We start from the raw sequence: 15,212 nt of genomic DNA on the forward strand, positions 1-15,212 counted from the left end.
AAACCAATGAGCTTCTAACCCCAGCTTGTTCAATTAAGCTTTGGTAATAAAACCTGGAAGCGGATTGGTTTCTATGCAGAAGTGAGCCTGATTTTGCACTTTCCAGCTTTAGTAAATAAAACCCATTGTGTACTTATAAGTGGGGTATGCCTGTATATATATATATATATATATATATATATATATATATATATAAATATATATATATATAAAACATATAAGTTGTAGCGCTAGATAGTGACTAAATGATGTAGAAACTAAGGGGCAGATCCACGTACATCGGCGCATTGTTGTGGCCGGCGTAGCGTATCTCTGATATAATGCAGTTCTTGATTCTTGTATGTGGAAGGAAAGACTGTCTGTGTTGCCCAAAGCAGCCTAAAGCAGTCTTCATTTGATGGATATAGAGCATGGATTTGAGAAGCTAGCAGGAAGAAAGAGACAGTTTTTCTTTAGACTACATATGGGCCACTCTCACATTTTGTGTACTATGCTTAGTTACCATTATACAGATTACTTTAACAGTATGGCAAATTAAATAATAACTTAACCTAAAACAAGAAATCACATTTTAGATTAATTTGTCACAAATGAAAAAATATGTTGGATTGTCCAAACTTTTGAACCACTCAGAAATTGGTAAAGGGGTTCAACATTCATTCATCCTGGGGCACAACAATTCTTGCACCACATTATCATAAAAAAGTTACTCTTATCTGGACTTCAGTGATCCATGGTAACAGGGCTCAAGTCCTGCATGAACGCGTGGGAATGGAGTTCCTGCACTTTTTTCACAGCAGGAACTCAGTTCCCCTTGCAGGACAGAGCAGCCGCCCGAGCCAATCCTTTACTAAGCGGCGATGCCCAGCTCGAGTCACTGTCAGGGGCAGGCGAACCTTAGTAATCCTTTATGTTACTGGTTGCTTCCTGTATATGGATTCATCCGGATTCATTGCGAAGGTCTCCTGGGAACAATGACAAAAGCTCCCAGGAGACATTGCGGCATTGAGGAAGTGACGGAATACCCGCACACTACCCGTCAAATCCATATACAGGAAGCGGCCAGTAACATAAAGGATTACTAAGGTACAGTGGATCGAAAAAAAACATGTGGTTTAGTAATTATGCATATAAGTGTATCATTTTTTTTTCTTTTTGGTGGGGGAATGGATCTTGGGTGGGAGTTCCCACACTTTTTTCCCCAGGACTTGACCCCTGCATGGTAATCTGCAGTGAATAATCTGACCTGCAAAAATAATTACTTGATCAGACTCAATGCATTTTTCATAGTAAAAAAAAAAAGTTACTAATGTAGTTTAGTGAAATAGTTTATATATAACTGTAGAAAAAGCGATAGACATATTTTTTTTTAGTAGAAGTCATGCTGCCAGAAGTTTAATATTCACTTTTAGCCCAGGAGACAGCATAGCCATAAAACTAAATAGTACCTGCTGACAGGTATTCTTACTATGTTATGTACCATTCTAGCTTATACAGTCAAATTTACTAAAAGTAATATTGTTAAAATTGAATTTTTGTTGGTTTAGAATTTTTAAACATTTAATAGCTTGTATATGAATGTATTGGGGAAAAACGTTGGAATTGATAGTCAAAATGCACGCTTTATTTTAAAAGTAAGATATTTATCCTAAAATTATATTTTTAACAAGCATAACATAACAGCTATTGGAAACTAGTTTTACACTACACCCATTTTAAAAATAAAGTCCAACTGCAATTTAAGTTTAAATTAGCTAAATATATAACAGGTGTAATAAAACAAAGTGTGTGCAAAGTCTTAGGCCCCGTACACACGACCAGTTTCCTCGGCAGAATTCAGCTTCCGACCGAGTTTCTGGCTGAATTCTGCCGAGAAACCCGGCCGTGTGTACACTTTCGGCCGAGGAAGCCGACGAGGACCTCGGCGAGGAAATAGAGAACATGTTCTCTATTTCCTCGTTGTTCTATGGGAGCTCTCGGCCCGCCGAGCTCCTCGGCGGCTTCAGGGCTGAACTGGCCGAGGAACTCGATGTGTTTGGCACGTCGAGTTCCTCGGCCGTGTGTATGGGGCCTTACAGTTCGTTTTTTGGAGAAGGCAACCACAGCCTGAGTAGAACATTCTGCCTCTGCCAGAATGCTACACCTTGCTCTCTGTGTGGAACCTGTGATCTCTCTGTAGAGGGCTGACACTCCTTCCCTGCTGAGAGTTAGATCTCTCCAGTCAGCAGAAAGCAGGAGGTTTGCTGATTGAAGAGCTTTTAGCCTTGTACACACGACCAGTTTTTCCATTGCCATGATAGCTTTTGGCCAGGAAAACTGGGCGTGTGTTTGCTCCATGGCAATTTTCCCGACAGGAAAACCGCCGGGAATCGCGGCGGGAAAAATTAGAACATGTCTCCTTTTTTCCCCACCGGTATTCCCGGTGGTTTTTAACCCGGCAGTTTTCCTATGGGGAAAGCCTGCCGGGGAGCATACACGCATCTGGGATTCTCGACCAAAGCTCTCATGGCAGTTTTCCTGTCGAGAAACCCGGCCGTGTGTAGGGGGAAAGACTGACCGAGCAAGTTCTCAGCTTTCCCCTTGGGTTTTCAGGTGGTAAAAAGTCCGCCGGGAAACCCGTACGTGTGTACGAGGCTTCAGGCTTCATGTACACTGGACATTTGAAAACCTCTTCTGAATGATGGAACTTGACAGCTAGTAACCGAAACCTAAAAATGTCAGTTTTGCCACTTTTACATGCCGCGTTTATGCACACTTTGCAGCGTCCATGAGCATTTGCACTTAGAAGCTTTTTTGACAGATAACATATTTTATAGATCAGTAGACCCTTCCAAACGCCTACAATGCAGTCAAATGCCTACAATGCAGGCATCTCTCTCTCTCTCTCACACTTTCTTTATCTCTCGCATTCGCTCTCTCTCTCTCTCTCCCCCCCTTTGCAGTCCACAATATACAAGGGTTCTGGGAAGGCTGTTTTTTTAATATTGCAAATGGTCAGAAATGGATCCTCATTGAAAACACCTATACAGAAAATGTGAGTTAACATGTTTAGACGCGTTTACACACTGTGACAAGCATTTGGCATTTCAAAAGCCCCTGAACTTCTGTCCTGAACGCAAATTTTTGCTTTCACAGAAATGCTTCTAAACTCAACTGCTTCTAGACTACAATGAACGCCTGAGTGTACATGTTTCCATAGGATAATATTGGGGAGAGTTCTGGGGCTGCTGAAAAAAATGCCCAAATGCTCCTAAATGTCCAACAGCAGTGTACATGAGGTCTTAAAATAGAACTATAGGCATTTTATTTTCATTTTGGATAGAGTAAGGGAGGGTCTTAACCCCTGTCAGCTATTTTTTTCCTTTTTTGACCCATTGGGGAGATTTCCCTTCACTTCCTGCCCCAGAGTCCAGAACAGGAAGTTAGAGGAAATCGCTGAAAATTAAGGGAATCCCTTGGGGACCCCCCCAGTCACCAGAACTAGTGACCCCATTGGAAGATTTCCCTTTTATTACTTTTCTGGGGACAACCCAAAGTTTGAAATGTTCTTGTAATTCCAGTAAAACAAAGAGATTGTATCGCTCCAGGAAAATCATCAGGTCTCCACTGCCATAAAGCAATCCAGGTGCCAGCCTTGGTTCAGAGCCATAAGATGTAGGATGATGAAGAAAAGGGTGGCAGCACTTCCAGCATAAAATTATTTTATTGAAATTCCATTAAAAACAAGGACAGGACGTGACATGAAGCCAGTTTAAAAAGTTCAGTTCAGTTTTTGAGCTGGCTGCATGTCATGTCATGTCATCGTTTTTAAAAGAATTTCAATAAAATAATAATTTTATGCTGGAAGTGCTGCCATCCTTTTCTTCATCATTCTTGTAAATTCACTTTCAATGATAATGGTAAACAAAACAAATAGAGAGGGTAACTCTCCCTAATGTGGACATAGACAGCAATAAAAACTGACAGGTGTTATAATCCCCCTCCACTCTATCTAAACTAAAAAAAATAAAGTGTTGCCTTTAGTTACACTTTAACTATGACTGAGCAGGATGTGTGCGGACCTCTGCAGAGAAATGGCTTCCACCCCACAGTTCATGCTCTGCACAGGTATGTATGTAAATGTTCTTTTTAGTAGGATAAGACAAGTCTAATTCCATTTTACAAGTGCATTAATGTCTGAAATCTATATCCCTTTGTAAAATGCACATAAGATACAATTATATTTTAGGTTATTTATTCTAGTTATAATTGTTTTTATTTATTTTAAACAAAGCCTCATTTTTTATTCACAGGTGAAATTAAATGAAAGGTTAATTTCAACTGGTCAGGGACTTCTGATCCGTTCCATTCAAGACTCTGATATAGGAATGTATCACTGCATAGCAACTGAAAATGGCTTTAAGCAAACGGTAGCCAAAATCAATTTGAAAATCTTAGAACCGGAACTTGTGAGTTTTATGACTGACAAATCTCAGTGGATCTGGGCAAGTACATTGAGTGGCCTGCAATTTCATCCCAAGGACCTTACTGGATCATTCAGTCACTCAGAGATGCAGATGATTAACCAGTACTGCAAAGAAAGCAGACAGAAAAAAAGCCAAGTATCAGAAGTCCCAAAACTTAAAGGGGATTACGGCAAATTAAAAGTTCTCATGAATACCAGAAAAAGTAGAAATCGGAGAAATCAGTTACCTGGGTCTTAAGCATTTTTCTTATGATTACAGCCAAATAATTTAAAATGTTGTTACAAGTCACCTAGGCAAAAAGTATGAAAATTAAAAAATGCAAGGATTATTTATATTCGGTAGAGCAAAAGAAGATTCAGTCCTAAGTTTTGTTTGGGCTCTTTTAAACTGAAGTTTTTTTTTTTTTACACCTTATTTATTAGATTTTTTTTTTTATTAACATGGAAATAAATTGAATTTGTTGACAATTTGCTGTATGCAAAAAAAAAAAAAAGATAGCTCTTAAGGAGTTTATGTTTATACTGTTGTCTTATCAAATGTTGCATAGAAATACTGGGTTGCAATCCTTAGAAAACTATCAGTTATCTAATTGTATTAGTCTAACTACTGTTGGCAAATGCAAAAAAGTGAATATCATAGGCTGCAACACATCATCAGTCTTTGCATCATGTTATTGAAAGGCACTTTTAATGTAAATTAGACTTTTTGGGAAACCGTTTGCATTTCTCAAATACTGAAAGTTGAATACATATGGAAGTAAAATGATCATTTGAAAAAAATGTTAAAAAAAAACACACAATTAACTTGTCACTATATACATTTGCTTTAAGCATGCATGAATGCATTAATTTATATTAAGATATTATGTTATGTTCAAAGGTAATTCTGCTACATTTTTGAAGGAATACTTTCCAACAGGAAGAGAGGACAATGTAAAATCCGTTGCTGCTGTTTACTCTTCTGTAGACCAAATGTTCTTACTTAAATCAGCAGGCTGCCATGTAATAAAACACTGAGAGCAGAACAGGGCTCAAGTCCTGCGGGAACGTGTGTGAACGGAGTCCCTGCACTTTTTTCACAGCAGGAACACAGTTCCCTTTGCAGGACTAGAACAGCCGAGAGCAGCCGAGCCGCACGAGCCAATCCTTCACTAAGTGGCGATGACCAGCTCGAGTCAATGTCAGGGACAGGCGAACCTTAGTAATCCTTTATGTTACTGGCCGCTTCCTGTATATGGATTCATCAGGTAGTGTGCGGGTATTCCGTCACTTCCTCAATGCCGCAATGTCTCTTGGGAGCTTTTGTCATTGTTCAGAGGAGACATTGCGGAGGTCTGCCGCGAGTAATCGCGGGATTTAGAAAGAACTTGCTTAAAAAAACATGCGGTTTAGTAATTATGCATATAAGCATATCATTTATTTTTTTGGTGGGGGAGTGGATCTTGGGTGGGAGTTCCCACACTTTTTTCCCCAGGACTTGACCCCTGGAGCAGAAGCATACTCGAGAGAGCAGAAAGTGAACAGGATTAGGAGGAATGAGGAGATGACCTAGGCCTCCAGAATGTCAGATCCCAGGAAAATCAGGATTGGGATCTAGGTATTGTTTGAAGGGGTTCAACCAGGAACATTACCAGCATAATGTGGGAAAAATACACAAATATGGGAATAAATAAGGCATATTTGTTAAATGGATGGAGCAAAGTTTGAAAGTGATGGAAGTTATAAACATGAGCAGCAAATGTTTTTACTGTTAAAAGGGATACAATTGCAAAAAAGCACCAACTGTTTTACTACTTTTTGCTGCTCAAATGATATCAATGGCAGTTTTTTATGCATGTATCTTTTCACTGGTCCAAGAACTCAGTTAACTCTACTGTAATATTAATGCAAATGCATTGGTGTGAATAAGGAAGTACTGTGGAGAGATTGTAAAGATAAGATGTCTTTTTTTTAATCTTCAAATTGTTACAAAGGGCTGGTGACAAAAAAGATGTCAGTTAATGAGAAAATATTACAAAAAAAATCGTAATAATATTTAAAGGTAAAATTAATCATGCAAACATAATAACAAAAATAATAGACTTATTAGATTACAGGAGTGCTGACAGAAGAACATTTTCTTTGAAGGGAAAGTGTTTCCGTCACATTACTACAACATTCATCACTGTCTGAAAGTAATGAAAGCTCTCCTTTGTGCAGCATTTCAATGCTGGACAATAATCCTGCTGTTCATTTCCATGAAACATAAGGAAAAGCTTTGCTTTTAGCTTGCTGTGGCTGCTACACACACTTCCAATAAAGTTTAATGTGCCAGTTGCTGATATCATTGCTGTCAGCTGGTGGGTATGTGGTATATGTCGTCAGGGCTGCATGTGTACTTTTGATGTCCAGGATTCTATTTTATGATATACTCCAGTAATCAGAATTTGATTTAAGTTTGTATGTCCTCAATTATAAAAACAATAAAAAATGTTGCGCCAGGTATATCTGTAGCAAAAGCAAAAGACACCTCTATTTCTATTTTTGGCCCAAGAATTATCTAGTGGAAATGGGTGATAGGGGCAAATTGATATAGTTTATAGGGTATAAAATAGTGGATACTGGAGTATTACAAGAGATATCATGCAAAGTCCATACAACCTGGGTATAACCACTGGAGTAGCAAATTAGTTATTTTGCAGCACAGTGGAGGGCAGAAGAGAGTCTAGGATATAAAAATAAAGGGCAAAGAGCAGTGCCATTCTGAGTGTAGCAATAAAGTTTAAAACAATTTATTCTGTAAGTAATGCACTCACTAGAAGGTAGTGATATACAAGCACATCAGATGAAGTATATAAGTTGGTTGCAGAGATCCCAGGAGGCATTGAGGAGGCACGCTGTCATCACACCCAGTGGCGCCGGTGGTATCCGGTGTCCCGGGCTGAATGTGAGAGGCGCAGAAAGAAGCCGTCAGCAGGAAATCACTGAGGGGAAGACTGAATTGTGCATGCATTCGGAGCATGCATGCTCCTTCATCAGGCAAAATTGCGTGCAAGATTGGGACTCTGCAATCATCTGATATACTTCATCTGATGTGCCTGTATACCACTACCTTCTAGTGAGAGCATTACTTACAGAATAAATAGTTTTAAAATGTATTGCTACACACAGAATGGTGCTGCCCTTTGTACTTTATGTCCTCAATTATCTTTTCTTGAGATATGTTAAGTTGTTTTGTGTAAAAAGATTATCTCGACTTCAGTATCACCAAAACTAATACTCGTAGTTATTATTATTGTTTGTCATAACAAATGGGATTTACAACTAACACTATGCATTCACTTGAATGTCATATTTAAGGTCTTATTTTAGTTAGATGTCTCACGTGTCATTTTGGGTCACTGATATACATTATTTAACAGTATTCAACAGTGTTTTACATTATATAACAGAATTCCAGCTTACACCTAACTAGCCTAAAAACTGTCCCCTTCCCTCTCATTACACCTATGTTTACTAACTTATGTAGAAAATATGTATATACTTGCCTATATTCAGGCTGTTCAGGTCCCGTCATGTGATTTTCCCTCTGTCAGCCAGCGGTGACTGCAGGAGAGAGTAGGAAGTACTGTGACAACAGCTATAAAGTGTTACCAAACCCAGGACCCTGCATTCACTATATATGATCTTTCACATTACACAAAACATGAAAATGCAATAGTTTTAGTAATTATAAACTGCTAAATACCTTTTGCTCATCAGCAGTTAGAGCAGTCTTTTGACTTCTATCATGTTTGGTTAAAGTTTGTAGGAGGAGTTTTCATTCTACCCTGATTATTTTATGAGGCTGCAGGACCCTTGACCCTCTGCCTGGACAGGGCTGATTGGCCTGTGCTGGTCACATGCACACTTCCAAGAACCCCCCCCCCCCCCCCTCAGCTCTTTTCTATCAGGAGATAGTTTGGGGACTGTGGAACTAGGGGTGGATCAGAGAAGACAGAATTTTTACACAACGCAAAAGGATTAGCCCCTTAGGTTGCACAGTGAGTATAAGAAGCATATTTTACTGCATATACAGACTGATGTTATTCTTGTGGGTTTACTAACACTTTAAAGCCTGAAGTAGTAACCTCACCTATAGACTTCAATAGCCCATCTGTTGTCTGCTCTTTCTCAAGTGTATATATCTTTCTTACACAGGTTAGTTGGCATATGTGTTAGGGGGAAGAGGAAACAGTTTAGGATTAGTTAGTTGTAGGCTGGAATTCCACTTTAAGCATTTTTCATTGTATAGCTGCTTTTTAACATTATTTTGACTATATAACCATAAAACTAGAGCAAGTGGTCCATTTAGTTTGCCAATTTCAAATTTCCATAAATATTACCGGGTGAATCATCCATATGTTTCCTATATCTGTAGGAAACTCTGGTGATGTGCTTTACAGGCATGGGTTTTTTAGCTCCACCCACCTGTTAAAGCCATAACAAACCATTCTGACACTGGTCACAGTATTCTCTACTGGTTTTACCTTAAAATGAAACTCCTTTGCTTTCCTTGGTAATCATGCCATTGTAATTTCTAAGAGATATCAAGAAAAATTAGACAGGTCACTCAATCAATTGATGGACCCTCGAAACCAAAGAAGTAGTTTGGGTGTATCTGTCTTGAAATGCTTTATGTAGGCACAGACCTTATTTCGACATGATATTGTTTAAAGTATTCCCAATACACTGCTGGTTGTGGGCTCCAGGCAAATACGTGACCTTCGGTAAAATTAGGAGAACAGGGTCATATTATTCAGTATGCAAGTGAGAACTGAGTTATGGTAGATAGAACAAAATATGAGCTAGTGTCAGTAGCATCCTTTCTTTTTAGAAAAGTAAATAAAAAAAAAAAACAGGGCTTATGTGCTGTTGGTAAGAGCTCCATTTTTGTAATTATGTTTTCTCAATTTTTTATAAATCATTCCCAAGGTATGCCATTTATGTTATACACAACATGGCTAATGTTTCAACTACTGTCTTTGCCTTCTGTTGACAAAAATGGTTATTTTTTTATGCATATGTGAATTCTCCACATGTGGAGCCATTACACAGCAGAAGAAAAGAGACATAGCTTTTTGAGAGCCAGGGATTCAAATCAGCAATGCCCACACCACACAAGTAAAATATAACCCACTTTTTTATTTGTGCTTGGGAGTCTACAGTCACTATGGCAGTCAAGCACTGCAATACAAGAGCTATGCAGTTGCACTTAAATTAATAAAGTATCATAGGATAATCCTGCAGCAGCCTCTTGTATTGGGAGTTTAGATCAGAAAATGTTCACTTTCATGCATGAGGCTAAATGCTACAACAGTTGTCTGAAATATGATTTATTTCACAGTGAACAGTTAAGTCTGAAAAAGGACCTTATATAGCTACATAAGAGTGAATGTCAAGTTTGTTATGTCTTTGGTGACCTTTAACTGGGTCTTTTCTTCAGTTTGTACATTGGAACTGGGTAACGTCTGGATTAGAGATATTTGTATGCTATATAATGCTTATGTTATACCACATCCCAATTTTCATGACATCAATGAAGAGTTTCTAGGTGTTGTTATATATGTGTGTGAAGATTTTTTTTTTCTTATTTCACAACAATATTTGCAACTTTTGATATTGTGTTAGAAAATATTTTGATTCCTTGTACCTGTTTGTGGTAGCTAATCCTCCTAAAGCCCTGTACACATGATCGGAATTTCGCCCGGCCAAACTCGCATCGGAATTCTGGCGGAATTCCATTGGAGTAAAAGAGAACATGTTCTCTATCTAAACTTTGATGGAATTCCTAGGAATATCCAATGGAAAAACTCAGATGGGGCATACACTGAGTCAGAATTTTCAATGGAAAATGTCTATCTGACTTTTTCCATTAGAAATTCAGATCGTGTGTACGGGGCATAATTGTTAAAATATGTAGTCCTTAAAGGTATGTCTTGCTACATTATATTTGAATAAGGTATGAAAAGAAAAGGTATGACCAGGTATGGTTTTAATATTGGATCTACATAAACAATTGTTGCCTTACTTAGTGTATTACTAAATGCAAAACTTGTATTTTGTTAGGATAGAGTGGAGAGGGATTAGAACACCTAAGTTGTCATGAAAACAGGAATAACGAGGAAATCTTCCAAGGGGGGTGGGGGGGGTGACCCCGGTGACAAACAGAGATCCCTTTGGAGGGATTTTCTGTAACTTCCTGTTTTTGCTGTGGAACAGAAATGTGGGGGCAAATCAACACGTATGACAAAAACAAACTCCATTTTAACAAACTCGATATACAGTAGGATCCTAAAAATGGGAACCCATCAGCCACTAATCCCACACTAATGCAGAGAAAAGCCTATATATATATTAATTCTCTAAAAAAAGTGTAAACATGATTGGTTAAAGCCCAGACCAACATTGTAGGTATCATTAGGCTTTAATATGACCAGGATTTATTTCATCTTTCTGTGCTAGCAAACTATATTTTGAATTGCTTTTAGCTTCACCTATTTGTAAATACAAAATGCATTTTGCTATGAATTACCTTTTGGGGGTTCATGTTTTTGCACAATAAGTCTTACTTACTAAGCTAGTTATTGACTTCATGAAGTCACATTTGAATTTTCCTAATTTTCTCATAATCTCATAATCTCAAGTCTCATAATCAATAGGCTTCATACTTGGGTTTTAGAGTCTAGGTATTCGGTGATGAATGTGTGAGTCCTTTCACCCCCTTAGAGGTATATGCATTAAGTGCTGAAAGCTGTTCTAAGTTGCTACTGTAACTGAAGAAGGTGCACACACTGCATAAACCCCACTTTAAACTGTAGGTCTGCTTAAACATTTTTCAAGATATTACTATATTATCTGTTGAATTTGACTGATAGTTATCAGTGCTGGCATTATTTACTATAACTACAAACATTTCAGTGTATCTTGCTATTGTAACAACAGCTTGTTCCTAATTTGCTGACAAGGTTTCTAAGAATCCTTACTTCCCTATTCCTGTAATTGCCTCACTACCCTCACAGAAGTGTGCAGGGAACTTAAGTCTATCTACAGGCAGCACGTGTTGCATGGAATATGACAGTACTGGCAATTATCTCAAGTTGATTGCTGTACAAGTTTAATCTGTACATTTATTTTTGCAAGTCTACAGTTGTGAGAGGCATATAGTGTTTCTTGCTATAATACGGGACAGATCTTGTGATTACGAAAGAAAGAAAAATTCCACCTAGCACTCATTTGAGAGGTTTTACACTGCAGTAGCCCATCATAGTAGCTACAAAACATAAACAGATTTGTTCAAAGCTAGGAGCTAGGGCACACAGTATAATATATATATATATATATATATATATATATATATATCACCCCAAAGAAGCAATCTTCTTCTTCAAAACTGTTGCTCTCCTATAGCTTTGTTCTATACTCTGCATGCAATTCAGTTACAAACAGACTTCTTAATTTACCACAGTGCCCCATATGAATTACTAGAAAAAATATATTACATCACTACTAACACAAAGCTAGATAAATCTTGCAGTCTGCATACAAGTTATGACTGCATTGTGTAGTACATTCTTGTTTCTAATGTATACACCTGTATAAAAATAATTCATAGGTAAGGAACAAGAATACTATTACTACTACTACTAATTCATTTTTTCATTTAACTCTACAGTTTAATTCATTTTTTTTAAAAGACCATGACCTAAAACCATTGATTTTTATTTATTTTTTTGCTGGGTCATGATGGTTTAAAGCTGAGCATTTACAAAAACGGGAGAATTCCCCCAGGGGGTTTTGTAGCGATATGGTGTAATAGTCAATGAGATTAAAAATAATATAATGTGATCTTTTATTGTGCAGCGAATGCAAATGCAAATTGTTATTAAATTCTTAAAAAATTATTCTGGTTACAGACAGTTTAAAAGATGTACAATCAATATTAACAAATGTTTAACAATACAATACATTGTATACAATTGTGAAATTGGTGTCCATATAAATACCCTGACACGTTTCAACCAATGCTGTCATGGTTATCTTCAGGGGGTTTTACACTCTGGTGAGATATATCAGAAAAAAATATTAAGACTCTGACATTCTAAAAGCTGAGCAATTTATGCCCTGTTTTTAATACCCATGTTGTGAGATTTCCATGGAAATCCGATCCGCTTGTGTGTCAGACCCATTTGTCTCAATGGTAGTCCTCTGCCACGCAGACATGGGAATATACCATGAACACTGTGGATTATAGATCATAAAATGTATGTTAAATCTTTATGTCTAGAAAATAGGGGGTAGATTTGCATTTTTGTCTCATTACACTCTACCCAAACTATCCTGTGAATAAAGGCTTTTCAAAATAGTTGCCATTGGGCATCATGTGTACAGTGTGGCTAATTTGATGGCATGTTCTCCTGCTGGTGCCTTTCATAAAATAGTTTACTAGTTCTACAGTCTCGGCATTTAAGAAAACGTGCAAGGCCATCTTAATTGTTAAAACAATTGTGCCCAAGACTAGGTATCTGCTATTATCTTTATTAGCCTGAAAACTTTCCTCTGTGTACCCCTTATATATTTTCACTTTGTTACTTGGGACTTGGCTTTTTTTTCTATCAGATAAACATAGTCCACCTTTCACCTTCCTGCCCAAAGCGAGTGACCGCAGTTAAAATAAAACATTCTAACAATACTTTTATTGGGTAGTGGATGGTCCATAATATGCAGGTTGCTGCCAGCCCTATCACTGAGGACCAGAGGGATTGGTTTTCTCTCTGCTTTGATGGTGCTCCTAGTCTAACCATGCAGGTAGATGGAGCTTAGTCCATAATACTGAAAAGTCAAGCCCCTAGTAACTAAGTGAAGCTAAATCTGGTAGGTATACAAAGGACATTTTTTGGGCTGACAAAGATAATATCAAACCCCTAGTAGTACTTGTGCAGGATGTTTACTTAATAGTAGATATGTTCTGTTTAATGTACATGTGCCATGCATATTTTCAGTAAGCTCGATTATTATAAGCTAATGCTTAAGCAAAGAATTTGCTATGGTTTGTCACTGACGGTTTCTCCAATATTATTTGAGAAACAAGAATATGTTTGTCTACTAATAAATGTATTTCCTAAAAGTTAAATCCACCCAAAACTGATATTTAACGTTACATGAATGCAGGTAGGGTCAACCTCTAACTGGTTTCTTATCTCTCTCTTTATAAATCCTCTTTATAACGCTGTAGATGCCTCACTCCCTGCAGCCATTGCTAGGATTATGATTCTTGCCACTATAATCTCCATTTATTCTTAATAAAGTAGGAGGCAGGAAGAGTAAGATTCCTTTGCTTGGCTTTGTAACAGTAGCTGCAGAGTCATGAAAGCAAGTAGAAGATATCACCTGTATATTGCTTAAAACATATAAGCCATTGGGAGTTTCATTCTTTCAGCATCCATCAAAAAATCTTAAATATATTGCTTTTGTGTGGATTCATCGTTTTAGATGTCTTTAATTTTGTAATATAATTGTTAGAATGTATTTGTGCTATTTAATGTGTCAGTCCTAAGCCCTTCCAGAAATGATGTATATAGATTGTTTTATATATCTTTTAACATATCTGCCAAACACACATATTATTCTGCCAATGTAATTTTTTTGTTTTTTTCTACAGTCGGTACTTACTAATTTTGTTCTGTGTGATCCACAAAGTCTGTCTGCACTGTGTCCTCATATTGTATATAACTAGACAACAGATATGTATAGCAGGATGAAACTGTTATTATGGTAAATATGAATGTGTTTACAAGTTCAAGTAGCAAATTGAATAGTTATTTCATGCTATATACATAGCTTGTTTCAATACAATAAACTTATGTATTTCTGAACTACAATTTTTTTTTTATATATATATAAACATACACTATAAACAGTACTGGGTACTTATATTTTCTATCTCAAAGCAAGACACATTTGTTAAAATAGTTAGGGAATGTTGTTCTCTATCAGTACTTCTTTTTTCAGAAATAATTTAGTTCACAAATAAAATTTGAAAATAAATCTGTGATTAGAAAAATATGGAGGCTGCTATCGCTGGCCTCTCTTCCACTTTTAGCCGAAATACTTTAAGTCACCAACCTGAAATAAGAGATGTATGAAGGACAAACTTGTTTCTATCAGCAGAGGTAAACCTTGACATAGACAGGGTCACACAGGAACAGTCCAAGCAGGTTATGCAGTTCCTTTATTAGTATTCAGTAAGGGAGCACAAACTATTTTAAAGTGGATGTAAACCCACTCTCATCCTTTCTAAACTACTGCCATGGTGCTGATCTATAAGGATATAGATGTCTCCTGCATGTATCTTTACCTGTCAAATGTCTCCCCTCTGTCTGTTATAAGAACTTAAAACTGCAGATTCTGTGGGTGGATCTGTTGTCTGGAGCTCTGTGGGTGGAGTCGTGATGTCAGTAGACTCCCCTCCCTTCTCTACACTTCCCTTGTCAACATGCATTTTTTCCTGTGTATTCCTTACACTAAATTCTGCTATGATCACTAACATCCAGTGAAAATCCAGAAAAGTAACCACATAACTTCAGAAAAGAAGTGGGGGTGGGAATTAAAAAATAATGCCTGTCTGCAGGCTATTTCAAGGGATATGTAAATAACCTGTCATTCACAGCAAGGGGGCGGAATGGACCAAGGTTTTTCTCTGTAAGTCCATTTTATCTCACTGAACAAT

General features: G+C 37.4%; 1 protein-coding gene and 1 long non-coding RNA gene across 2 annotated transcripts in view; both read left to right on the forward strand.

Annotated features, from left to right (window-relative positions):
• The window catches only part of SEMA3C (semaphorin 3C), a 206,612-nt gene extending 201,797 nt beyond the window's left edge, over window positions 1–4,815 (forward strand). Inside the window, exon 18 of the mRNA XM_040343452.1 lies at window positions 4,293–4,815. Within this exon, the coding sequence (XP_040199386.1) occupies window positions 4,293–4,703 (411 nt within the window). The 3' untranslated portion in view covers window positions 4,704–4,815. The remainder of the gene's footprint in view (window positions 1–4,292) is intronic.
• A 3,431-nt stretch (window positions 4,816–8,246) lies between these two features.
• Window positions 8,247–13,362, forward strand: LOC120931737. The gene is made up of 2 exons (XR_005747896.1): window positions 8,247–13,210; window positions 13,292–13,362. It is a non-coding gene; the product is annotated as an uncharacterized LOC120931737 (long non-coding RNA).
• Window positions 13,363–15,212: the final 1,850 nt, after the last annotated feature.

This window comes from Rana temporaria, chromosome 3 (assembly GCF_905171775.1).
Source record: "Rana temporaria chromosome 3, aRanTem1.1, whole genome shotgun sequence".
Classification (NCBI taxonomy): domain Eukaryota; kingdom Metazoa; phylum Chordata; class Amphibia; order Anura; family Ranidae; genus Rana; species Rana temporaria.